Consider the following 26,654-nt stretch of genomic DNA (forward strand, 5'->3'; position numbering starts at 1 on the left):
TTTGTATTTTTATAAATGCTGTGCCAAAGAGGCAAGGAAAAATCGTGTGCAGAAATTTTTAATTTTCTCTTAATCAAGAGCAAGGATAATTGAATAATGTTTTCTTCTTCTACATCCTCTCAAAGTGGTAAATGTGAAGGAAAATAAGTAATTTTTAAAGGGCTTTTCAACGTTTATTTATTTTTGGGACAGAGAGAGACAGAGCATGAACGGGGGAGGGGCAGAGAGAGAGGGAGACACAGAATCGGAAACAGGCTCCAGGCTCTGAGCTATCAGCCCAGAGCCCGACGCGGGGCTCGAACTCAAGGACAGTGAGATCGTGACCTGGCTGAAGTCGGACACTTAACCGACTGGGCCACCCAGGCGCCCCTTAAAGGGCTTTTAAGAAGGGGGTGAGATATCTCATGCTTTCATTTCAGATACCCTTGGATAGTGACTTCTGCAGCCTCCAAATTTAGAAAAAAATAAGCATAATACAAAAGAGAAGTATGAATAATACAACTGCAAATAAAATGTAACTTTTCCCAAAGCATATTTTGTACAATTTAGGGCACATTACCCACTTTTCTTAAACTGAAATTCCTATTTCTGCAAATTTGAAAACTTTTCTCATATGAGACCATGTGGCTCTCTGCTATAACATTAGTCATTAAAACATAAAACTGTGTTATGAATAAGTGTGGATTTCTACCCTTGATCACTTCTTTGATTATTTTTAAATAGGATTATTGGTTCAATGACTATGGACATATGGAAACATTTTAATACATATAGCCAAATTGTGTTCCTAAAAAATTGTAACAATTTACCCCAGGAGGAGCCTGTTTTTATAGCTGTTTTCGCATATTCTTGCCAGCATTGAGAATTATCATAATTGCCAATTTCTTGAGAGCTTACTATATGTTAAAAAGTATTATGCACTTTACATGCTTTATTTTACTTAATCTTCACAAAACAAAGATAAGTACTATTATTGTTCCCATTTTACAGGTGAGGAAACTGAGGCTGAGGGAAATCATTATATTGCCTAGAACCAAATAGCTGGGAAGGGTCTGCTCCAACAGGAATTGAATCCAGATCTGACCGCCTAGAGCCTGAGCTCTTAAGTGCTCTACTACTCTGTCCAGCTCTCTACCTAAATCTCTCTATCCTATCGAAATCTTGCTTCCTTTTAAAGTCCTATTTTAGAATATTAATAATTTAAGAGAAGAAATTATCTTTCATCACATTATTTGCATTGTAAAAATTCTGGACTTTTCTGTGACTTTGTCTGTTTTGTTTATGCATTATGCGTTTATCTACTGGTATTCTTATTGACTTGTGAACTCCCTTTATATTAAAGATATTCACTCTTCGTCAGTGTGCTAGCCCTTTTAGGGTGATAGTGGCAAATTGTGTAACAGTAAAAAATCAGACAAACCATTATGTCCAAAGGTGGAACGACTGAATAAATTTTACACTGATTTCGGTGAGTGTTTTCATAACTTTCCCATTCGGCCGTTGAGTTGACAGCCTCCTCTGCATTTCTTGTCACTGATTAATTAGCTTCTTGACTTCAGTAACCTGCAGAGGCTTAGCTTCTCTCCAGCTCTTAAGCCATTCCTTCTGTCATCTGATCTTTTTTTCTTTTTTAAGTAATCTCTACATCCCTCTCTCTATGACCCTACCCACTCGCACTCTGTCTCTGTCCCTCAAAAATAAATAAACATTAAAAAAAGTTTTAAAAATAATCTCTACATCCAACGTGGGGCTCAAACTCACAACACCAAGATCAAGAGTTATGCACTCTACCAACTGAGCCAGCCAGGTGCCCCCAAATTTTGCACATTTCAGAGGTATGTAAAAAACAATAGTGACAATCAAATGTTTTCTTTCTTTCTTTCAAACATAATAATTTTGGCTTCAACTCAAATAGCCTGTTTCTATGCAATAAGAGTGTTTCTACAGAGTAATAGAAAAATCAGCTGGTTATTTAAATAACAAAGGCATCCAGTTCAGCTAGTAAGTGCTGAATTAAGAACCTTTGAACGTGTTGCAGAAAAGGATAGCTTGGATATCATATTTGTATTTTTTGCATCAAATATCATAATTCTAGGGACAAACTTAAAATCAAGCTAGTGGATAAGATTAACCAAAGGTGATTTCAACCTCAGATTTCAAACATATGGGAAACAACATAAAGGAAACTAAAGTTTGAAGTTTAACATTTGTGAGATAGTTACTGTTGGTGTTAAAAGACATGTAAATGATTAAACAAAAGACCATTTTATGCTTCCAGTGTGCTGTGTGTTACTTGTTGGTAATACTGGCATGTTTGGAAGCAGTTTGACAACTTTTTATAACTCCTTATGATATGTGGTCAGACTGTAATATTGACCCATATATTTTCCTCAAACCCTCTCTTTTTATTTATTTACCTGCAAAGCATCAACCAAGAAAATGATCTGTTTTTATACAACAATTCCATTCTTGTTTTAAAAGTTTTTATTCCTTTATTTTGAGAGGGGGAAGAGGGGCAGAGAGAGAAGGAGAGAGGGAATCCCAAGCAGGCTCCGGGCTCAGCCTGGAGCCCAACATGGGGCTCGTTCTCATGAACCATGAGAACATGACCTAAGCTGAGCTCACGACAGTCACTCAACCAACTGAGCCACTCAGGTGCCCCTAAAACAATTCCATTCTTATGACTTTATGGCCTAAGGAGTAAACCATTCCAGTTATATATGCAGTGCAAATAACGAATTATGGAAGAACCTTGACTGGATCTCAGAATTTCCCCCTTGGTTTTTCCTTCATTTCTGAAGGTAGCGGCTTGTCTTTCTCACTGCCAGAGAATCCCACCTAGTATTTTCTTTCAATCATGTTATTTGTAGATACTAGTGTTTAAAATTTGCTTTGAAATTCATTTAAAAACAAACAGACCTCAAATATATCTGATTTGATTTGCTCCTTGTTTTTATAAATCATAAGATTTATAAAATAACTTTTAAAAGAACTAACTCAAAACAACACTTTCACTTACAATCTAATTCAGTGGTTCTCAACTCTGTCTGAACATTAGAATTCACTGGGACTTTTTAAAAGCCTCAGTAGCAGGGTTCCACTCCAGGCAAATTAAGTAAAGGATCTCTGGAGGTGGGTAAAGACATTGATTGTTTGAAAAATCTCTCCCGGTGATTCAAATGGACAACAGGAGTTGAGATCCTCAAATTCTAGCTCCTTTATTGGTAGTTTAGGAGGGAAAATTGAATAAGTTATTCAATCTTGGAAACCAACATTTGAAAGTAAAAGCAGGAGAATCATAACAAAAGTTTGTCTTGGAGAATGCTTTGAATTAATTAAAAATCTGGTCACATCTTTCTGTCTAGTGTCATAAAGATTTAACCTGTGCTTTAACCTGGTAGATTAACTTTGAGAGCTCTGCTCTATGTTGAGATCCACTGCAATTTCTTTAGTAAAACCTGATATTTCTTTCTATTTTCTTTGATAGTCCCCACAAGCTTTGGAAAACCCATAGGCTGGGCAGGGGATAGCATTTGGCACAAGCTGAGTGTGAGGGTGGGGTGAGGGTATTACATTCCAAAGAACTTTTTTTTAGCATTCTATATGGCACTTTTAAAAATAGTTGGCTAATGATGAGCTGTTATACAAGCAAAGGAGGTCACTTTCATACACGTCAATTGTTCACACCAATACAGTAGTTTCCAAGTAGGTGTATAACACCATCTAATTTATAGCAAATTCCCTGCGTGAGGTAAACGATTTCTGAGTAGAGTTACTTCAAAGAAATTAAATTCTAGTAGCAACAATTATTTCTGATTGTATTCATCATGTCTTGTGAATTTGGCAACACTTTGATCCACAACCATTCTATGACCCACTTGTCCTTCCACAGGCTTAATTGTGAAAGTCATACTGGGGAATGAGATAGAAAGAGACCTGCTGCTCCTCGCATCGCCTGCTACATGCAGCCCTAGGCCTATTTTATTTTTAACTTGAGGGTCGATTGATTTCCAAAAACATGATTAGATGCAGTTGATTCTGACCTTTTGGATCCACTTGCTAATAACACAACTTGAGAGCTAATCATTCACCAGCTGCCCATAAACACACACAAGGCGAATTCTTCTCCTATTTTCTCATTCCTTCTCTCTGCAGATTTTTTAGACATTTAAGAGTTAGCAAGATAACAATAGTGCTAGCAAGGTGACTAAGACTTTCTGGCTGCTGTGGTGCATATAAGCCTTTTTGTGTTCATTTTATTTTGAATTCCAGAACCTCTATTGATGTTTAAAGTTCTAATCTTAGGGAACACACATCTTGTTCCTTTATCTTTATCCTCCAGATGAGAACATAGAAAAGGGGAAATCAGTGTCTTGTCCATGGAAGCCACTCTCATTTTCTGGTTTGATTCAAGGGTAAAAATGAAATTATCAAGAAGAATGGGCCCCCTCTACTCCCTTCAGGCAATTTCTCATAAATGTTATTTCTCAAAATCAGGCTTTGATAAATTGTGGATTGCTGAGTTCAAGGTTGTAATCTCAGGCAAGAACTCAGAATCTGGATATTATTAAGTGTTGATTAAAATAAAATTCCTATGCTTTGAAAGACAGCTGGCTAGAGGGCCAGGGTAAATTTATCTTATAAACACACCTACTGTGAATGCCTGAATGGGTAGCCCCCCTGCCCAGGCATCCAGGTAGACAAGGCAGTGATAACCAGAGGACATTCCTACCTCCAGGCGTGGCAGAACTGGAACCCATCAAAATGACTTTCCTGGGTTGTAAGCCTCCTGCCTGTTTTAGGGAAACATAATTTTTAAAAATTCTGCCAATCCAGAAATCATCTTAAAGATAGTAGAGGAAGGAAACAATTTTGTTATTGAATAAGCATTAAACCAGAATGTGATATATATATCGCAATCACACGGAGATTGCAAAGACAGGAGGAAATCTCACCCTGCATACAGCCAAGTAGATATAACCCATTATATATATGTTCTCAAGATAAACCATAATTCAACTCATCCTCAAGTAAGATTGGGCAGTAGCAATTGGGGTTACTACCTGTGTTAGTTAATCAGCTTTACATAAAGCTACAATACACTTTTCACGTCTTTATAACAGGAGGTAGGAATCAGCTGGGTAGGCTCTTATCCTCTCTCAGAAACTAGGAAATGTGAGTGCTATCTCACTTGGACATTTACATTCAAAGGACATGGTTCTCAAACTCTTGAGAAAGACATTCCTAGGTCTTAAAGTTGACAGAATTCCTGTCTAAATTTCAGAAGAATTTATATACATTTCAACAAGAGGAGAATGTATTTACAGCAACAAGGTTTTTTTTTTTTTTTTTAAGACTTTTTAGTTGTTTTTGAGAGAGAGGGAGAGAGAGAGAGAGAGAGAGAGAGAGAGAGAGAGAGAGACTGAGAGCAAGCACAGAAGGGGCAGAGAGAGAGGGAGACACAGAATCAGAAGCAGGCTCCTGGCTCTGAGTGCTCAGAACAGACCCGACATGAGGCTCAAACTCACAGACTGCGAGATCATGACCTGAGCTGTAGTTGGCCACCCAACCAACTGAGCCACCCAGGCGCCCCTGCAACAAGTTTTTAAAGTAAATGCTCTATGAAGGAGAGATGGAAATTACTTCCCTTATTTTCAACATGGAGAATGAAGTCTTTTCTTTTTCTTTTTTTTTTGTTTTTATTAAAATTTTTTTTAATGTTTATTTATTTTTGAGACAGAGAGAGAGAGAGAGAGAGAGAGAGTGAGTATGAGTGAGGAGGGGCAAAGAGAGAGGGAGACACAGAATCTGAGGCAGGTTCCAGGCTCTGAGCTGTCAGCACAGAGCCTGACATGGGCCTTGAACTCAAGAACCATGAGATCATGACCTGAACTGCAGTCGGATGCTTAACCAACTAAGTCAGCCAGGCATCCCTGAAGTCTCTTCTTTTTAATTTCTCTTTGTTCTTACACTTGGTTGACAAGGGGGCAGAACTGAAATCTGAGAGGGTATTACTCTAAGTAGTCATTAAAAATACACAGGTCTTACTTATTATTTCTTCTCTAGGGATGCAGTTGAATATACTATGTGAGAGGTGCAGGTTTGACAATTTTGGGGGCTCTCCTTCCAAGTCGTCTCAATATATTCATGTTGGGTTTTGTATAGGAGTGAGTCATGGTAAAGCTGAACAAGTCAGAAACTCCTTGGACTTCCATTCCTGCATGTACTAATTTTTCAAGATAAACAAACAAAATAAGATCAGGCTAATCACTATTTGGAGCTAGGGTCATCCAGATATTAAGTGTTTTGACCTCAGATTCAATGTTTTGCTCTCTAGCCTCCCTTATACCTACCTTCTCTATCTATCAAGCTACGTTTATAGCACTGCTAATTACTGAACATTTTATAGCTTCTGGCTTCTGGATAATGAGTTCTCATACTAGATCTTGTGTTCTCACACCAGAGTTAGTAGTTATGTCAATGTCCAAAACATATTTAAAATCTTTCAGAAAAAAAGTGAGTATGCAGCAATAATATTATACACATTTCTCAGAAATGGCTTTTTTTCTGGATACATGAAATATGGCTTCATACTTACAAGGACACGTATGGAGGTCATTTTGCTTTCATTTGGCAGAGAAGAGTATACATGAATGGTTTTGTATAAAAAGGGAATAAAAAATTTACACAGCACATTCTTCTAAGAAATGCTTTCTGTAACATTGGCTTAAAGTTTTACAGCACTACATGACTTATTATCCAAAGTTCACTCAAAATAAATAAAACAATTGGAATTTGAGTCCCTTCAGAATTATGATTTTTAAAAATGCCTTCAGCTCTTATTTATATTTTCTTATTTCTAAAATAAGTGTGTTGTTCAACTGGCAGCATGATAAAAAATCCTGAGACTTAGTGCTAGCCTGAAAAATAAGGATTGATTGATTTATTTTATTAATGAACTTCATCTTTCTGAAATGTTGGACCTGTGTTTTTCCCCAGTTACTTGACGCCTTATATACTGAGAGGGGCAAGGGAAACTAGCAACTTCATGAAATGTTGAAAATCCTGACTCCGCCTGTCATAGGATAATGTATCATTTCAAACCAGCTGCTCGATTGTGATGCCAAATGTTACTTTGATCTGCCAGTGGGTTCAGGGAGAACTGAGAAATAGTGCTGAGTTTGCCAGTGTGACAACAGACGATGGACTACCTGTTCCTCTTCCATCTGACTCAACTATTTATGTGATGATGAATCTTATATTGGAAAGAGAATTCCGAGGGCATTTCGTCCAATATTTTACTGAATGTTATGATCCTGTCTGCAATTATATCCTTATGCATCTTCTGTTTAAATACTTCTGATGACAGACGGTTGATCATTTACAAGCCAAACATAATGTGGGTTTCCGTAGATGGCTGTGACACACTAATAACTACACCGGCAGCAAAGACAAATAGAAAACACTGGACGGGCTAGGGTTTAGTTTCAAATGCTATGGCTTGGCGATGCTATTTAATCTTTGTGGGCCTCAGTTTCATTCTCTGTAAAATGAGATCAAGGGATAATGGGGAAGATCTGCATTTATGCATGCAAAGTGCTTAGCATATAAAATACATAACACTTCATAAGCATTAGCTAAAGGATGATGATTCCTTTAAATCTCTTGTAGTATTAGCTACCAAATGTCGGTGCTTTCGGGAAAATCAAAAAAATGGTAGTTTTTCTTTGTTAGAAAGAAAAGGAGGAGATGCGATTTAGTCATTTTCTCCTTTTATTTTAAAGCTTCACAGAATCGCAGATGATGAAGGCTACAACTTACTTATTTTATGACTGATTTTCTGTAGCCAGAACAAATCAGTACATTAGTGAAGGTACCCCTTCTGTTTTAGTAGCATTTTCCTTACCTCCTCCTTCTCATCTAACAAATGTGGTTTCTCCTAAATGATACAGAATATAACCACGTTTCCCAATCCTGCCTAGCTGCCTGGCCATATTGTACTGAGATTTTCTATCTGCTTTACTTACCTCTTGCACATAGCTCGCATTTCTCTTGGAGCCAGCTTTCCCAGACCACTGTGTCATCACCCTATGATCCAGACCAGAGCATAGCAGGCCGAGTTACTTATAGAAGAGCAGTGGACCTCTTTGCTTCTCCACCTGCCATTTTGGAATGCTCCACTGACACCTGGAAGTATAAAGTTATGGTCATTTTTCTCCATTGGTGCCATTCTGTCACAATGTTGGTTCAGAGTAATGTTTGAGAAGTAAATTTTTCTTCTGCCCTCATCTCTGATACTTTCTTTTAAACTTTCTTTCTTGACTTGCATAATCTACTGATATCCAGCCCACTCAGTTTAGTTTACGTCACCTGTTCGAGAGACTCTAACCCTGTCAAATAGGAACATGGAGAGATTGATGGATCAAGAGATTATGAAAATCCCTCCTGTGCCACACAGCAGTATTATCAAGCCAATTGACTCAATATATGAAATGAAAACAACAGAAGGTTCATTTGCGGTCTCTATCTTTTGCAGTGTTCCATTTTGCAAAAGCTGGGACTTATTCAATCCCACTTCACTTTACCTCCTTGTTTGAGATGTTACATTCTAGGGAATGATGCAGTCATCAGTGCTAAAGGAAAGGGTAGCAGCCAAGTGATTGGCAGGTGAGAGCTTGTGGGTGGGATATGGCAACGCTGTACCTTAAGGCTGCACCAGCCCCTCAAAGCCATTGTAACCCCTTGAACGAGGCCAGAGCTGCTCTTCTGAGCTCTCAAGAGATCAGTCTGATGTGAAGGTACAGCTGTACCTGTACAGCTACAGGTCTTTGTTATGCCATTAATTGTGGAATAAGAAAGCTCCCGAGGGGGGAAAAATTCCTACTGTAAATATTTTTTAATATGAGACTTCATGCCCAAATATTAATATATAATATATAATTAATATATTAATATTAATATATAATTTTCAGATGTTTAACATGTTATTTATCTCATTAAGCTGACTATTATTTTCTCTTATCTTGCAGCAATGAAGTTGGAGCAGAAGCTGAAAACACAGGCCAAGCTGAAGTTTTCTGGAATGCTGGTGCTAATCACTTGCTAGATTTGATGTGTAATTTCTTTTTTCCAGTATGACTGTTTCCTTGATGAACTGCAGTGCAGAAGTGGAAGTAAAAAAAAAAAAAAAAGGTCCTGCAGGCATATAGCATCACAGTACCCTACTAACCTTCAGCACAGGAAAGATTTATCCACAGCTTCTCGCACCACTGTTAGAGCCTTTAATGCCTTCTATTAAGCTGACAGCAATACTAACATGCCCCTATATTTAGCAGCCGAATAAAGAAGAATCATGGGTAAATAGAAGAGCGGTTGTGACTATTTTTCAACACCAGTATTATTTAAGGCACACATTACTTACTGAATCCGGTCTTATTTCCCTTTTGATATATTTGTTTTACATGTGAAGAAAATGAACAACTTAAAAAAATAAGCCCATGCCTGCCTTCAGGAGATACTGATATTGAGGGGGTTCATTGGGGTGACCTTGAACATGAGAAAGTTGGTATTTCACGTAACACACCCTGGTTTCCTGTTGTGTTTGGGTTCAGGACAGACTCTGTGCTGGGGCAGCCCAGTGATGTTGAGCATCACGTTGTGGGGATGTCCTCGACTCTCTGGTTTCTTGGTTTGTTGTCACATGATTCTTGTGATTCAGAATCAGTTCCTACTGATAATCTTGGGAGCAGTAAAGACCATAGAACAAACCCATGCTGTGATGACAATCCTGGGAGCCCACCCTTCTGTGAACCTGGTGCTTGCCATATTGGCCGTGCTCAAGTTCTTTCATCTCAAGTAGTCTGTCCTAGTCTTGTCTACGTGGTTTCCTTTTTATAGCCTTCTGTGCAGCTGGGAAGCCTAGGGCAAAACACACTAATGGAGAAACCATGGCAATTCTAGACAGAGAGCTCCTGGTAGCAGGTGAGCCTTGCTATTGGCTCCTTTACTTACTTCTTGCACATAATCCTTGCTCCCTTGTAGCCAGTTCTGTTTGAGTCACAGCTCTCTCAGACAAGTGCTTCATTACCCCATTATCCTGGGATAAGGCAAGGCGGGGAAAGTTGTTTACAGACGAGTAACTGGCCTTTCTCATTCTCCACCTGCCATTTTGGAATGATCTGTTGTCAGTCATCAACTGGCACCTGGAAATATAAAGTTCTCATATCTTCTCCATTAGTGTATGAGGCACAGGAGAGCTTCAGTAAAGGTCTCTGCTCATCTCTCTCCCCCAAACAAACAAGCAAACAAGCAAACAAAACTACTTCTCTATCAACCTGCTAAACTGTGTGAGGCATCACTTTAGATTATTAATAACAAATCTCTAGTATTCACTGCGTTCCATCATGTGTCAGCTTCACACCAAATGCTTCATGTGAATTTTTAAAGTTTATTTATTTTCAGAGAGAGAGAGTGTGTATGTGTGAGCAGGGGAGGGGCAGAGAGAGAGAGAGAGAGAGAGAGAGAGAGAAAGAGAGAGAGAATCTCAAGCCAGCTCTGTGCTGTCAGCATGGAGCCTGACATGGGGCTTGAACTCATAAACTGTGAAATCACGACCTGAGCTGAAACCAAAAGCCAGGCACTTAATGGACTGAGCCTCCCTGGTGCCGCAGTGCTTCATATGAATTTAACTTAACCTTCACAATGAGCCTGCAAGGTAGGTAATATTATTACTCATATTTTACGTTTGCGAGAACGTTTTCCAAAAGATTAAATCAAGCTAGTAAGTGGTAGAGGCGGAATTCAAATCCAGATACTCTGACTTGAACACTAGCCATTTATTGAGCCATTCATTCCATTCATTCATTTTTGAAAAATGTTTATTTTTTTATTTTGAGAGAAAGAGAACATGAGCAGAGAAGGGGCAGAGAGGGAGGGAGAGAATCCCAAGCAGGCTCTGTGCTTTCAGTGTAGAGCTGCCCCCCCAAATTTATGACAGACTGCTATTATAAGTTTGGGCAAGTCCTTCTATGCAGATGATTGATTATTTTTTATAACTATCTTCCCTTCCCATGCTATAAGCACATGTTCTTATGTGTTTGATGTATATTCTCATCTTCTTTAATTACACATTTTGAAGATGTGCGTTGGTTTTGCCTGCATTTATAAGAAATGTAAATCATATGTTTATGTTCTGTTTCTTTCTTTTTTTTTTCTTTTTCATCCAGCACTATGGTTTTTAAGTTCTATTCACAATGCTCTGTAAATGTCAAGTGGATTGTTTTCCACCTGAAAACAATGTGGTATGCTTTCATCACATGTCACCTACCCACCTGTCCACTGGTGGTCTTTCAGGTTGTTTTCCTCTGCCAGATATGGTTGTGATGCACAACCTTGCATGTACTCCCTAGTAGATCTTTGTGAAGAATTTCTCTGGAATATATACCCAGGACTTGAATTGTTTAATCATAAATATACATGTATTTAATTTGACTAAGTCTGTTCAGAATGCTGCTCTTTAGAGTAGACATACCAACTAGGAACAACACATTAGGTCTGTTTATATCCCTGTGTTCTTCTCCACCTGTGAAGGTCTGAACTTTGAAATAAGCTATATTATCACTAAGGCATCCTCTAAGGTGGGAGGTTGATTTGAAATGATGTCCTATTTATCCTAAGTTTTCCAAGTCTCAGAGAATTTTTATACTCCAACTTATTGCAGTTGTCAGTCAGATATGGGCTCCATTTCTTTCTTTCTTTCCTTCCTTCCTTCCTTCCTTCCTCTCCCTCCCTCCCTCCCTCCCTCCCTCCCTCCCTCTTCTTTCTTTCTTTCTTTCTTTCTTTCTTTCTTTTTTTCTTTCTTTCTGTCATATAATTTATCGTCAAATTGGCTTAACATACAACACCTAGTGCTCACAAAAAACTTGAACTGCAAGAGTTATTTGACTGAGGTCACCAAATTAGAGAATGATAAACAAAGAACACAGTCTTTTGATTTCCTATTGTGTTGTTTCTGCCGAAAGTTGCAACTGAACATCATGATCTAACCATAATTTGATCAGGTTCTCAGCAAAATCAGTCTTAAGAGCATGAGTACAGGAGGGGAAAATGCTGATTGTGGAGAGAACTTGGAGAATTAATTGGGTGCTTTTTAGTTCAGTTAATACCAGCATTTAGTGCCCTGAGTTGCTTAGAGCACAATGGCTGTCTGTGAGGGGAAAGGGGGTGAGAACAGTGATATGGAATGGACAGATATGGAGGCTGTTGATTTGGGTTCCCTGGGAAGCAGATTCTGAGACAAAGATTTATTGTAAATAGTTTCTTTGGAAGGTGATCACAGGGAATACTGGGGAGGGTATGATGAAGTAAGCTAGGGAAGAGAAGGAACCAGAATCCATTATGAAGCCAGTTATTGCAAAGGCAACTGGAGCTCATTCCCATGGGGACTGCAAAGATACAATGTTGAACATGTCTCCTAGTTAATTCAACTCAGAGGAAAGGAAATTGGGGTAATTATTCTAAAGTCTGACTCTCAACCTTTACAGAGCCATAACGTATTTCTTTGTAAAGCTTTTTTTTTTTTTTTTTTTTTTTTTTGGCTTTTCATTGTGCAAACCTAATAGGACTCATTATTTTCTTGTGGTATTTTAATTTGGAAAAAAATGGAAAGTCTATTGAATATTGTTCTTTATGGTCTCTGAAGTAAAGTGCAAAAAGGAAGAGTTAGTTGAAAGCTTAAGTAATAAAGGAATATTTTCAGAATTTTATTTATTGGACAAACAAAAATTTCTACAATTAAGACTAGGAACAAAAATCCTTCTTTTACTAGACTGCCTTGGATTTCCACATTTGAAAGAATATTTATCTCCTAGAAATTAAGTCAACTGTGTGAGAGGATAACTTCATTTGTAAGAAGAAAAGATTTTTTTGCTTAGAGCAAGTCTAGAGGTCTTGGAATAATTGAATAGTAATTAGGAAATATTACTGAATTTGTTTAAAATATATATTACATGTTGGGGACTTTCCATATGTTTCTGTGGTATGTTGTAAAATTAAACATAATTTTCCCCTCATGTTTTAGAATGTTATTATCAGTTTATTGAACCAGAAATTTGATTTTTTTCTTTATTTTATACTTTAATGAGTACATCTTAATTTCTCATGAACACTTTCTAATGGATTTATTTGGAATTGTTCAGCATCAGTTAAGCACTTAAGTCCAGATTTTCCTTAAATGAAAACGCTGGGGATAAATTTAAAAACTGAAACTGCACAATAGGTCAAGGAAGTTTAGTAAATTAAAAAAAATACAAATGACAAAAATTTCCAGCGGGCTGCCAATGGTGACTCAGAAATACTGAACAGAAATTAGAAAATAAAAACAATGGATGATTCAAGTAAGAAAAAAATAGAAGAAAGAAAGAAAAATGAAATCCATATGTAATTTTTAGCTAAGAACATGCTTTGTGGAAGTAGAAATAGTACTCACAGAAGGGCTAACAATTGAGATAGTAATGGGAATGAGACTGGGACTGGAAATTATTGCTCACACAGTTGAGGAAGCATTTTTAAATAACCTTGAGCTGAACTATTTTACTCAAGAGTGTAGGGATTCCAGCAATTTTGCCAACTCTGTTTTTGGATCATAGTTCAGCATTTTTTAAAAATTTAAATCAATACTAGTTTAGGTAAAAACTGTAGCATTTTTAAAATTTAAATTGTTACAAGTGTAGGTAAAATTGTAGAAAATATGGAGAAATTAAGGATAGTTTAATGACATGTGTTGTTTCCTGATGTACAGATAAAGTATATGTCAAACTTTTTACTTGAGTCATTTGATTAGAAAATTACGGAGATTTGGAAGAGTATGTGGTAGGCGGTGCTCTGATTTTTTTTTTTTTTTTGTAAAGTTGGTCTCCAGTTATAAGTGAATTCAACAGAATTTGGGGAAGTTATACCACCAAGAACTTAAGCTCTTGTTAATTATTATAGTCTGAGTTTGTAATCCTAGGGGAAGATTTCTTGTCTACACTTTTTTTTTTTGCACAAAATTAATGACATTTTCCTAAGGGGGAGAAAATTTAAATATGTATGTTTCCTCCAAGTTTTCAGTCCTACCACTAAGCACAGATTTTACTTGCAAAAAAAGAGCTGAATCTCTAAATAGAAATGTATTGAACTGCTACAGTAATTTTTGTTGAAGGACCTGCCCTGACCTGGGATAAATGGAGGAGTTTTAGAGTACAACATCTTTAGTGTTTCTAAAAACAAAAATTGAAAATTATAGTTCCACTTGGTTTTATCTTTTACTCAAGGAGGAAAAGAAAAAAAAATAACTTCATCATGTTGATAAAACAATGAAAAGGCATGTGAAGTAAGTCATTTAAAAGCAACATTTAGCTTAGAGCAGCCAATATTTATAGTATTAGAGTGCATTTTAGGTTGAAAATGTTTAATTATTTTTAATGTTTTGAGCTTGCCTAGAGATTTCACCTTTCACACACACATGCATGCACGCACGCACACACAATTATTCCTAAGGTTCTATTTATTGCAAACATGGATGTTAAGATGCCATGCTCATGTAGGAAAGAAAATGGAGCAGTCTTAGGTGAAAACTTTCAAGATAAACTAGCTGTGACTTCTTGGGTACTTATCAGTCTTTATGAGGCTTGTTTTTCCATCTGCAAAATATGTTTCAGACTAGCTTTTTCTTCTCTTGGTTTCCTTTCAACTAAAATAATTATGCAAATTTGTCACTCAGTTTTAGGAAAATCACCTCTACATTCTAAAATTGAGGAACAGAATAATTTGGGGAACATGGCGTTATGTTTCAGCTCTATGGGTCTGTTACAGTCCTAGCTGTATCTTTCAGAGTGATCAAGACCACTTGTATCAGAATGAGTGAGGGTACTTTTTTAAAAAGCCATTCCTTTTCCATAGCTATTGAATTAGAATATATTAAATGGGGCCCAGAAATTTGCTTTTTAAATAAGATCTATGTGTTATTATCATGCAGGCAAACTTCTGATAACCATAGATTCTTGGATCAGTAAATAGGTAAGCTGGAAGAATAAGGATGTTCCATATGATTAGGGTAAGCATGTTAGGACGTTGTTTGTTTTACTGGCAGCGGGAGGGCAAAAAGAGAGAACCCGTATTAAGTGTTTTTACATCAGTCAAATAAGGGTGAATAATATAGTCAAACTGAGTACAGTTATGCTAAGTATATGATAGAGCTAATAAGTGATCTAAAACTGTCAATGTAGTACTGAATTTTGCAGAAGCAAAAAGGACCCACCATTGTTTGGGTTGTAAATATTAATAATTTAGAATGGGTCTTAAGTCAAATATACACAATGGAAACCTGGAATAATTAGAGGGAACAGTTTATGTTCTTTATTATTCTTTGATATGCCAACTGGGACTAAGAAAGGAAAGAACTAACATCTAGGCCCAAGATCAGAGACAGACTCATCTATATATTTTACCTCATTTCAGTTTAATCATTCCCAGAATCATACAAGGTGAACAATATTGCCTCAGTAACAATGAGAAGTAAGCTGAAGCTGAGTGAAATTAAATCTCAAAGCTACATAGGACGTGGCAGGATTGGATTTGACTTTTGGTCTTTTTTTGGTTGTTCTTCCAAATTTCTTTACATTGTATACATGTTTTTGCATTTTTTCCCTGCTACATGCCAGAGAATACTCCTTTGGAAAACATGCCGCCTTCTTTAAGGACACATCACCAGGAACTACTGAATAGAGATCATAACAGGTGGGAACCTCTCCACCAGCTTGGGTTGCAAATAGTTTCCAATTGGTGGCTCAAGTCTGCACTTGCCCTCTGTGTAAAAAACCTGAATACCCATTTCTTGACATTGTGCTTTGGTTCCCTTTGCCCACAGTCTCCTTCAAGTAAGATGAACCCCTTTTGGGAACTTAGCTTCCACTTCTCTAAGCCCACCTTGATGGGCAGAATATTTGATCAAGCAGTTCTTCCCCAGTTAGCAAAATCTGCCTCACAGTGACTTGTTTCTTAAATTATGGAGAACTAATATATTTTATTTTGTTTTTAAAGAAATTCTGCCTCACTTAGCACTCCATCATGAAAGAAGAGGATTTAGAGATTATATATATTTCAGTGGTGTGCCAGCTGTCTTTCACTCCTTTTTCTCAGATGCTTCACCACTCTGATGTTGAAAACTGCTGTTACACTACACTGTTCCATGAAGAGTCAAGAAAGCCTGGTGTGATTCATTTACCATTTCAGAACACATTTGCAAAGTCAATCTCAATAGTATATATAGAATGCCACCTCTAGTTAAGACTGGCTTGAACACATACCTAGTTGAAAAAAGAAATTCAATGCCCTCTCCAAGATTTCTATAAATTCTCAAGGACATATATTTTTCATAACCTCCTCTAGAGCAAATTCCCAGCTTCTATGGAATATTCACGCTCTACTCTTTATCTTGCTGCTAGGCTCTTAGCGTGTCTTCAGTGTGGGTCACAATCTATTTACTTGATAATGTCTGGCCAAAAAGTCCCCTCCGACAAGGTATGCAGTAGTCATTTACTGGAGATTTGTGGGTTAATGTTGAGGGATGGGGGAGACAAGGACATATAGCATGTTGTCAAATGGCAGACTATTGAATTCTGGATTTTAGACTTCCCTGTTCCTGAAATGGAATAAACCACTTACACCAAATTGGTGTCTTCAGTTTCTACCTTGGAGTTTGGGGTCCTTCTTCCATTTTCTGTCCCCTTAGCCCCATTCCATGCTCAGATTTTTTTCTTCATTTTTATGCACCTATTTTAATATCTCTTTTACAGATCTTCTCCCCGCCCAGCCAAATAACTTATTGATTTTCTTAAATAAATACGGTTTCTTTCCTCTGAGCCCCTCCCGGAGGTAAAATAATAATAATAATTTATACCATAAGTGTGAAGAAAGTAGCATCCAAAGATTTCAGCCAGAAGTCTACCACAGCTTTTTCCCCTTCTTCTTCCTTTAGATAAAGTGAAAATATTACAAAATGTAAGTGAATTGGAACCTTCACAGTAAAAACAAAAACAAAAACAAAACTACTGTGTTTGTGTTCTCTGGAGTTGTTTGTTCAGGCATCCTCTGCCCAAGGAGGCAGTAAGTGGATACAGGGTTTCCATGACAAGTTGCTCTTCAGGCCCTTTTACCCTTAAACCTTCCACCTTCTTAATCCACTTGGTCACTGACATGTCCAGACTCTCTCTCATTGTCAGGCTTCCTTCCAATAGCAATTTGGGTCTGAATCGCATCCTGGGCTCTAAGCTGACACTTCCCTCAGGTGCTCATCCCTTAACACTGGACCTATAATCTAGAAAATTTGTCATATTCTGGTCTCTGATGCAGCTGTGGGGATTTCAGTACCCAGCACCAACCCACACAGGAAAAGGGCAGGGGCTCATGAGACCTGAACCATTTGGGAGTCTCAATTGTGTACAGCAATATGTAACTGGAGTTACATATGAATAATAAGCTATGTTGAAGGTGACCCATGCTGTCCACTCTATCTTAGAAATAGGTAGTAATATTGGGAGAAACAGTGAAAAGTGCTGTTGAGTGAAAATGCACTTGACTTTCTGGAAAAATGCCCAGAAAACTTTTCAGTTTCTATTGACTGGTGACGCGAGAGTTGTACCTACTTTAGAGGATTTTAAATGGAAGAGAATATGTGAGGCTAAGGTTTGCCTATCAGCTCTGCAACCCAAAGTCATTTTTGTTTCATAAGACATCTTTTTAGGCTTATTAAAAATATTACATGTCAGACCATTTCCTTGGTAAATGCTTTATCTCTACAATTAATAAAACATATAAATGGAAACCTGCAGCTGACTGAATGGTCCTTTCAGTTTGCATCCGACTTCCATTTATTCTTAGAGCCAGAACTTTACTAAGAAGATGTGCTCTGTTCACTTGATAAGCTTCTGTTGAACTACCCAAGAAAACGAGTTTCAGATATTTCCTACAAGGAGAACTTCTCTTTGAGGCCAGCCAGACACAAGCTCAGTGAAGGTTTTCCTGGTAAACACTTCCCAGCCACCTCTCAGGGCATGAGAACTGATTGGTCAGTCATCTCATGACTGGGGCTCTGGCAGTGTCATGGCCTGTTAGCACCTTCACCAGATTCAGGGATGGGAGTTGAGTGGCCAAGGGAACAAAAGAAGACGGGCTGTCAAGTGAGACTTTCATTTTTAATCCAGTCATATTCCACCAGTCTCTAAGTGCTTCCAAACTTACTTCCCAGTTCACACACACACACACACACACACACACACACAAATAGACACACTCCTATACTTTATCACTAGCAGCTGAATTGTAAGTACTCTTTGTTTCATTCTGGTGGCTCTAGAATAATCCAAACTTCCTTTCAAATATTTTAGGACAGACCAGTGAACACCAGTGTGATGGTATATGTAAGTCTTTGAAGATATACAAGGTGTAAAGTTTTCAGATAACTCTTTTCTGCCAGAATGGTAAACCTGTGATGTAATCTCCCCCCACCATCTCCCATTTGTTCTCATGGAAGAATCCTTTCCAGATCATTGTCTTGAGCTATGGAGTTTAGATTTGGCTTCAGAATCTCCATTCAGATTTCCAGGAAGCCATAATTAGATGGTAGTTTACATTCAAAATGAAATGTGTTATGGCCCATGCTCTGAAGTGTCTCAAGTTAGCCCTTTGACAGTTCTTTCCTCCATACTCTTCTTTTTCTTCAAGAGTCATTCTCTCTGCTTGTCTAAACCAACTCAGATCTCCAGTACTCCATTTATCCCTGGGCAAGTGGGGTTAATGAATTGGGCTCTGCACTGTAGGAAAATGAGCTTTGGGATCCTTTCCTCAAAAAAAATGTCTCAACTCCTGTTTCGTTGCTGCAATGAGTCAGAGTCATCAATACCACTCAAACCAGGCCTCCTAAATTTGTAGAAGAAACTTCATTCCCTTCATCCCTATTTTTTCTTTCCCCCATTCAGTGTATCTTGACTCTCTATCTTATGCTTGGGTCCACCAGGTACTCTGGGGTGCCTCATGGTCCTGTGGCAGACCCTAGTTCTAGGAGAGTGATCTGGTGAGCAGATCACTCTGGCTGCCTTATGTGTTATTTCTTTCACAGAATCATGCAAGATTGGACTCTTACATGGTGCTGAGATGCTGATTTTTGCTGACTCCAATTTCTTATTTAGATGAAGGCTTCCCCACAGCCTTCCTGTAATAACATCATTTGTGTTATACTGCATCTTTCCTTCCTACTAATTTCTAATCCTCCTTTTTACCAAAGAAAAGAAATATTCTTTCCCAATATTTTTGCTTCCAAAATTAAAACTTACTTGTCCTAGTTCTTGGTGTTATTGGAATCCACCATCATTGATTTCTTAAGAAGGGACATTGACCTAATTCAGGTCAATGAGATTAAGGAAAAAGTCTACTTGGGGCCTTCTAGTAAGGATTTTTTAGCTCTTAAAAAGGGAAACAAGTTACAACTTCCCTTGTTAGTTGAAAATATCCTAAGTTGAAATTGTATTTAATACACCTAGTCTAGAAAACATCAAAGCTTAACCTAGTTTATCTTAAATGTGCTTTGAACACTTACATTAGCCTAAAATTGGGAAAGAACACCTAACACTGTGTGTTTTAAAGTGCTGAGTATCTCATGTAATTTATTGAATACTATACTAAAAGTGAAAAACAAAACTGTTGATGGGTACAAGCCTACCTCATTTTATTGTTTTTTGTTTTATTGTGCTCCACAGGTATTGTGTTTCTTAAAAATTGTAGGCTTGTGGCCACCCCGCATCAAGCAAGTCTCTTGTACCATTTTCCTAACAGCATTTGTTCACTTTGTGTCTCTGTGTAGCATTTTGGTAATTCTCACAATACTTCAAATGGTTTCATTATTTTTATATTTACTATGGTTATCTATGATCAGTGATCTTTGATGTTACTTTTGTAATTGTTTTGGGGTGCCATGAACCACACCCAATTAAGATGGCAAACTCAATAAATCAATGTTATATGTGTTCTGAGTGCTCCACTGGCCTCTAAGTGTTCAGGTGAAAGGAAGAGTCATACATCTCTCACTTTAAATGAAAGCTAGAAATGAGTAAGCCATGTCAAAAATCAGGGTATGTTGAAAGTTAAGTCTCTTGCACCAAATAGTTGGCCAAGTTGTGAATGAATGTAAAGGAAAAGTTCTTGAAGGAAATAAAAAGTGCTACTTCAGCAAATACACTCATAATAAGAAAGCAAAGCAGCCTTATTGCTGATATAGAGAACATGTTTGTGGTCTGGATAGAAGATCAATCCAGCCACAATGTTCCCTTAAGCCAAAGCCTAGGTTCAGAGCAAGGCCCTAACCATCTTAAATTCTGTAAAAGCTGAGAGAGGTGAGGCAGCTGCAGAAGCAGAGTTTGAAGCTATCAGAGGTTGGTTCATGAGGGGTAAGGGAAGAACCCATCTCCATAACATCAAAGTACAAGGTGAAGCAACAAGTGTTGATGTAGATGTTGCAGCAAATTGTTCAGAAGATCTACCTAAGTAATGGTGGTGGCTACAGTAAACAGCAGATTTTCAATGTAGATGAAACAGCCTTATTTTGGAATAAGGTTCCATCTAGTACTTACATAGCTAGAGAGGAGAAGTCAATGCCTGGCTTCAAAGCTTCCAAGGACAGACCGACTCCCTTGTTAGGAGCTAATGCAGCTGATGACTTTAGGTTGAAGTCAGTGCTCATTGACCATTTGCAAAAATCCTAGGGCTCTTAAGAATTATGCTAGATCTACTTTTCCTGTGCTCTATAAATGGAACAACAAAGCCTGAATGACAGCACATGTGTTTATGACATGGTTTACTTGATATTGAAAGTATACTACTGAGACTAATACTCGGAAAGAAAAAAAAGATTTCTTTCAAAATATCACCACTCATTGACTATATACCTGGTTATCCAAGAGCTATTATGACAATGTACAATGAGATTAATACTATTTTCATGTCTGCTAACATCGCATTCTGCAGCCCATGGATCAAGGGGTAATTTTGCCTTTCAAGTCTTTTTTAAATTTTTTAAAACATTTATTTATTTTTGAGACAGAGAGAGACAGACCATGAACAGGGGAGGGTCCGAGAGAGAGGGAGACACAGAATCTGAAACAGGCTCCAGGCTCTGAGCTGTCAGCACAGAGCCTGATGCGGGGCTCGAACTCACGGACCACAAGATCATGACCTGAGCCAAAGTCGGACACTTAACCAACTGAGCCACCCAGGCACCCCTCAAGTCTTATTATTTAAGAAATATATTTTGTAAGGATGTAGCTGCCATAGATAGTGATTTCTCTTATGTATCTGGGCAAATTAATTGAAAAACTTCTGGAAAGGATTCACCATTCGAGATGTCATTAAGAACATTTGTGATTCATGGGCAGAGGTAAAAATATCAAAACTAACAGGAGTTTGGGAAAAGTGGATTCCAACCATCATGGATGCCTTTGAGGGGTTCAAGACTTCTATGCAGGAAGTAAGTGCAGATTTGGTAGAAACAGCAAGAGAACTAGGATTGGAAGTGGAGCCTGAAGATGTGCCTGAATTGTTGCAAGCTCTTGATGAAACTTGAGTGGATACAGAGTTGCTTTCTATGGGTGAGCAAAGAAAGCGGTATCTTGAGATGGAATATACTCCTGGTGAAGGTGCTAAGAAGATTGTTGAGAGCTAAGTATTTTGAATAGTACCTAAACTTAGTTGATAAAGCAGTAGGCGGGGCTTGACAGGGTTGATTCCAATATTAAAATAATTTTCACTGTAGGGACAATGCTATCAAACAACATGACATGCTACAGAGAAATCATTCCTGAAACTTAGAGTTAATCGATGTGGCAAACTTCACTATTATTTTGTTTATTTTGTTTAAATAAAATGCTTATTTTTTATTTATTTTGAGAGACAGAGGAAGAATGCTGGTGGGCAAAGGGCAGAGTGAGAGGAGAGAGAGAATCCCAAGCAGGCTCTACACTCAGCACAGAGCCCGATGGGGGTCTCAATCTCACCAACCATGAGATCATGACCTGAGCCAAAATCAGAGGAGTTGGATGCTTAACCGACTGAACCACCCAGGCACCCCCACTCCATGTTATTTTATATTAATAAATTACAGCAGCCATCATAGTCTTCAGCAACCACCACCCTGATCAGTCAGTAGCTATCAAAATCAAGGCAAGACCCTCCACCAGCAAAAAAAAAAAAAAAAAAAAAAAAAAAATATATATATATATATATATATATATGACTTGCTGAAAACTCAGATGATGGTTAGTGTTTTTTAGCAATAAGGTATTTTTAAATTAAGCTATGCACATTGTTTTTCAGACATAGCGCTATTGCATACTTAATAGCTACAGTATAAATACAACTTTTATATTCACTAGGAAGCCAAAAAATTAATTTGACTCACTTTATTGTGATATTTGCTTTATTAACAGTGGTCTGGAATTGAATCTGCAGTATCTCTGAGGTGTACCTATATATCTAGACTTGTTCAATGTGGAACCAGAGGGCTGGATTAGTGCCAGAGTGAGGGAGTTCACACAGTCATGTTTTATTGTATTATTAAGAGGTTCAGAAAAGGGCACCTGGGTGGCTCAGTTCGTTAAGAATCTGACTCTTGATTTCTGCTCAGGTCATGTAAGATCGAGCCCTGTGTCTGGCTTCGTTCTGACAGCATGGAACCTTCTTGGGATTCTCTGTCTCCCTCTCTCTCTCTCTATCTCTCCCACACTTGTTCTCTCTCTCTCAAAACAAACAAACAAACATTAAAAAAACATCTCAAAAGTGAGGGTTGTTGTAACAAGTTCTTACCACTGGAGGGACTTGAGAGTCTGGATGGGTACCTGGCAACAATTTGTATTGAGAAAGAGATTGCCCTTGGTAAATTGAAAGCTTCAATTGTTTTTACCAATATAAGAACATTAGACTATTCTCAGAACTGAACAAAAGTTGAACATGACAATTTCATAAAGTCTAAGTACATCTAGAGGCTGAGTTGTATTTTAATAGCTTGCTTAAACTCAGGCAGCTAATTTGAGGGAAGTCCCCTCAGGCCACATGAAGGCTCACAAGTCCAGGGTCCCCACCCCTGCTGGCACAGTCTTGCCCTCTATTTGGGGACACTCTTGTCCTGCCTTAGGCTTGGCCCTGATTGTGGTTTGGGCTTGTCTCCGAATACTTGACAGCCTGGCTCCGTCCTCTCACAGAGACGTCTTCTTGGTGGACTGGGTAGAAGTTAGGACACTGTACCTCTGATTCTTGGTGTGAGTGTGGCCAACTCACTGGCTCGACTTGGGCCTCAGTTGCCTTGTCTGTGAAGTGAGTATTCCACCCCTCCCTTATCAAGTGACACCTCAGAACCTTCCTGGAACTTATACTCTGAGATTATCTGATTAATATGTACTAACTACATTTTGCTAAACATAAATGATTGTATGAAGTTGTTAACCCTGTCCAGTAGGCTCAGGGAACTGTGGTCAAAGCTTCAAAGTTCACTAGAAACTATTCATTAACCAAGCTGTCCAAGTCTTGTGTTATATTACATTATTTTCCTAGGCACTGTTTAATGGAATTTCTGTATAAGTATGTCTTAGAGGTTCCAACACTACACACAGTTACCCATCTGGTCACTTTCTTTTGAAGTTCTACTTCATGAGCCTTATTACCTCAGGGCTTTCCCCCTCTCCTTCTTTGCTCAGATGCTGATATTTTCTTCCCCCATACGATTTATTATACTATTTGTATTTTATACTTTCTCCCCAAAATTCTTCAGAGCTTGAGATTTTTTCCCCCCTTTTACAGAAATGCTTCTACAGTGCATTTCTGTGGTCAAAACAATCAAACCAGAAGGACAGTGTTTGGGCTAAGTCTGGACTGCATTTAAATTCTCTTTTTTTACTTATTAGATTTTGGGGAAGTTACTGTGTGTCTGAGTCTCTGTTTTCACATCTACTAAATGGAGATATTACAGCATACTTTTTAGTGCTGTTTGAGGATTAAGACTGGTTTTCTGTGCCTTTCTTTATATTACTAATAACATTACTAAGAACAAGCCCCAGTAGAAGTCTTTATCCTTTGTTTTTATTTGGGCCTGACTCATACTCAGCCAAATTCTGCATTAAGAGAGTAGCCCAAGTGAAGGAAGAGGAACCCTATGTAAATGCTCATTCATGCTCAGGAAAATGGTGTTTGAAGTTGTGCTTTAGAATATCATTCTTCTTTTACGCCTCCAATATCTACAACATACCTAGGCATGTTTGAGAATTATAGGTGTACTTTCCTTTTCCCTGTTTGAGCGGAACACCTATTAATTTACTATCTCATACCCTCCTTTCTAGGAATTCCCCAACCCTTGTACACTGACTCACTACACAGTCATTGTGGGAGCTGTGGTGTGCATACATGTGTTATGATGATGTCCACAGGTCACCATTTGACTGTACAGAAATGAAACCCCCACTCAAGAACCTAGCTCAGTCCATATTTAATTGGTCGTGATGGGTACACGTCTCAGGCCAGATCAATCAACTTCTCCAGAGATGTGGTGGCTAGATATCGAACAATCTCAAAAGTTTTCCGAGCTGTTTCTCACAGTGGATGTAGGTAAATAAAACAACAAAAATGTGATTTGCAGTGAGAGTCGAAAGAAGGCAGTGCATGGGAAGAAGTAGAGATGAAAATAGTTCATCTGAATTGCTTCTAGCCTCCTAGCCACCGGTTCCATTGATTTCCAAAGGGCTACCTGGCTCCCTGCCTTCATAAGCTCTCCACGCACCCGTCTAATGAATATCTTTATTTTTGCTTAAACTAGTTCAAGTTGAATTCTGTTACTTGTAACTAAAAGAAGTGAAACTGACTGATATGATATTAAAACACAGCCTGCTAGTCTGGGTGGCCACTGCACACCTAGAGACAAAGGGTACCTTTTTGTAGATTTCATTGTGTATTGTTTCCAGCATCATTCTTTACTCCTAGTAAGTATGGTTCTAGTGATGTTCAAATCAGGTTTTCCAGTGCACTTTAGCTTACCTTAGACTTATTAAGGATTGAGGTTAGGAGTAAATTGGAATGCTTTGTGGAAAGTTCTGTTAAAGCATGTCTTAAGAAGAATTCACCTAGGTTTAAAGCAGAAGACTCTAAATGGAGCTCAAGTACTATATTCTTAGGATCCATTTAAGCAACCATAGTGTGTGACAACCATAACCCTTCTATCATGTTAGAAAACTAACCTGATAGAAAGAGTAGAAAGAGTGTTTCATAGTAATAACAGGTCACTCAGATATGCAGAAAGTAGCTGGTGTTGTACTGCAGTAAAAGTATGAATTCTGGACCACCCTGTCTTAGTTTGAATTATGATTTTGACACTTAGCAACTATGTTCTTTTGGACACGTTATTTCAACTCACCTGTAAAATGGGACCGTCTACAATAGTAATCTTCTAAGATGCTGTGAGGTAGTATTCTTAATAAGTAGAGTGGCTCAGGGCACCTGGGTGGCTTAGTGGGTTAAGCTTCTGACTCTAGGTTTCGGCTCAGGTCATGATCTCCCAGTTTGTGAGTTTGAGCACTGCATCAAACATCTGTCAGCACAGAGCCTGTTTGGTATTCTCTTTCTCCCTTTCTCCCTGCCCCTTTTCTGCTTACTTGTGCTCTACATAGATAAATAAATAAATAGTAGACAGGCTTATAGTAAGTCATAATCAATGTTTGCTATTAATTTTATTATTACAACTATGTAGTCTTAACCAGGGTTAAGAATTCTTGCATACCTCAGTACCTAGTTGGAATAAATGTCTGGAAGTTATTTATAATTCTGAAGTCTAATCCCTATACATATATATACAAGATTCTGAAGAATCCTAGCCTTCAGCTTGTTGCCACATGGTCTGTAAGTGATTGGGTGGAGGTGGCCGCAGAAGTTAACATTAGATTTTTTTTTAAATTTTTTTTTTCAACGTTTATTTATTTTTGGGACAGAGAGAGACAGAGCATGAACGGGGGATGGGCAGAGAGAGAGGGAGACACAGAATCGGAAACAGGCTCCAGGCTCTGAGCCATCAGCCCAGAGCCCGACGCGGGGCTCGAACTCACGGACCGCGAGATCGTGACCTGGCTGAAGTCGGACGCTTAACCGACTGCGCCACCCAGGCGCCCCAACATTAGATTTTAAACTTAAAAAAAATTAGGGTCACCTGGGTGGTTCCATCTGTTAAGCCTCCAACTCTTGATTTTGGCTTAGGTCATGATCTCATAGTTGATGAAATTGAGCTGCACATCGGGCTCCATATTGATAGCATGGAGCTTGCTTGGGGATTTTCTGACTCCCTCTCTCTCTGTCCCTCCTCTGCTTGTGTCGTCTCTCTCTGTCTGTCTTTCTCTCAAAATAAATAAATAAACTTAAAAAAAATTATACCAGTGCGCCTGGGTGGCTCAGTTGGTTAAGTGTCCCACTCTTGATTCCAGCTTGGGTTGTGAACTCATGATTCGTGAATTCGAGCACCACTTTGGGCTCCATGCTGGCAGTGGGAAGCCTGTTTGGTATTCTGTCTATCCCTCTCTCTCTGCCCCTCCCCTGCT

The 26,654-nt window shown here is 38.3% G+C and overlaps 1 protein-coding gene across 1 annotated transcript in view; it reads left to right on the forward strand.

The window, feature by feature from the left end:
* Window positions 1–9,366, forward strand: part of LOC122489639 (muscular LMNA interacting protein) — a 250,265-nt gene extending 240,899 nt beyond the window's left edge. Inside the window, 1 exon segment of the mRNA XM_043591667.1 lies at window positions 9,030–9,366. Within this exon segment, the coding sequence (XP_043447602.1) occupies window positions 9,030–9,035 (6 nt within the window). The 3' untranslated portion in view covers window positions 9,036–9,366.
* The last annotated feature ends 17,288 nt before the right edge of the window (window positions 9,367–26,654 follow it).

Source organism: Prionailurus bengalensis, chromosome B2 (assembly GCF_016509475.1).
Source record: "Prionailurus bengalensis isolate Pbe53 chromosome B2, Fcat_Pben_1.1_paternal_pri, whole genome shotgun sequence".
Classification (NCBI taxonomy): Eukaryota; Metazoa; Chordata; class Mammalia; order Carnivora; family Felidae; genus Prionailurus; species Prionailurus bengalensis.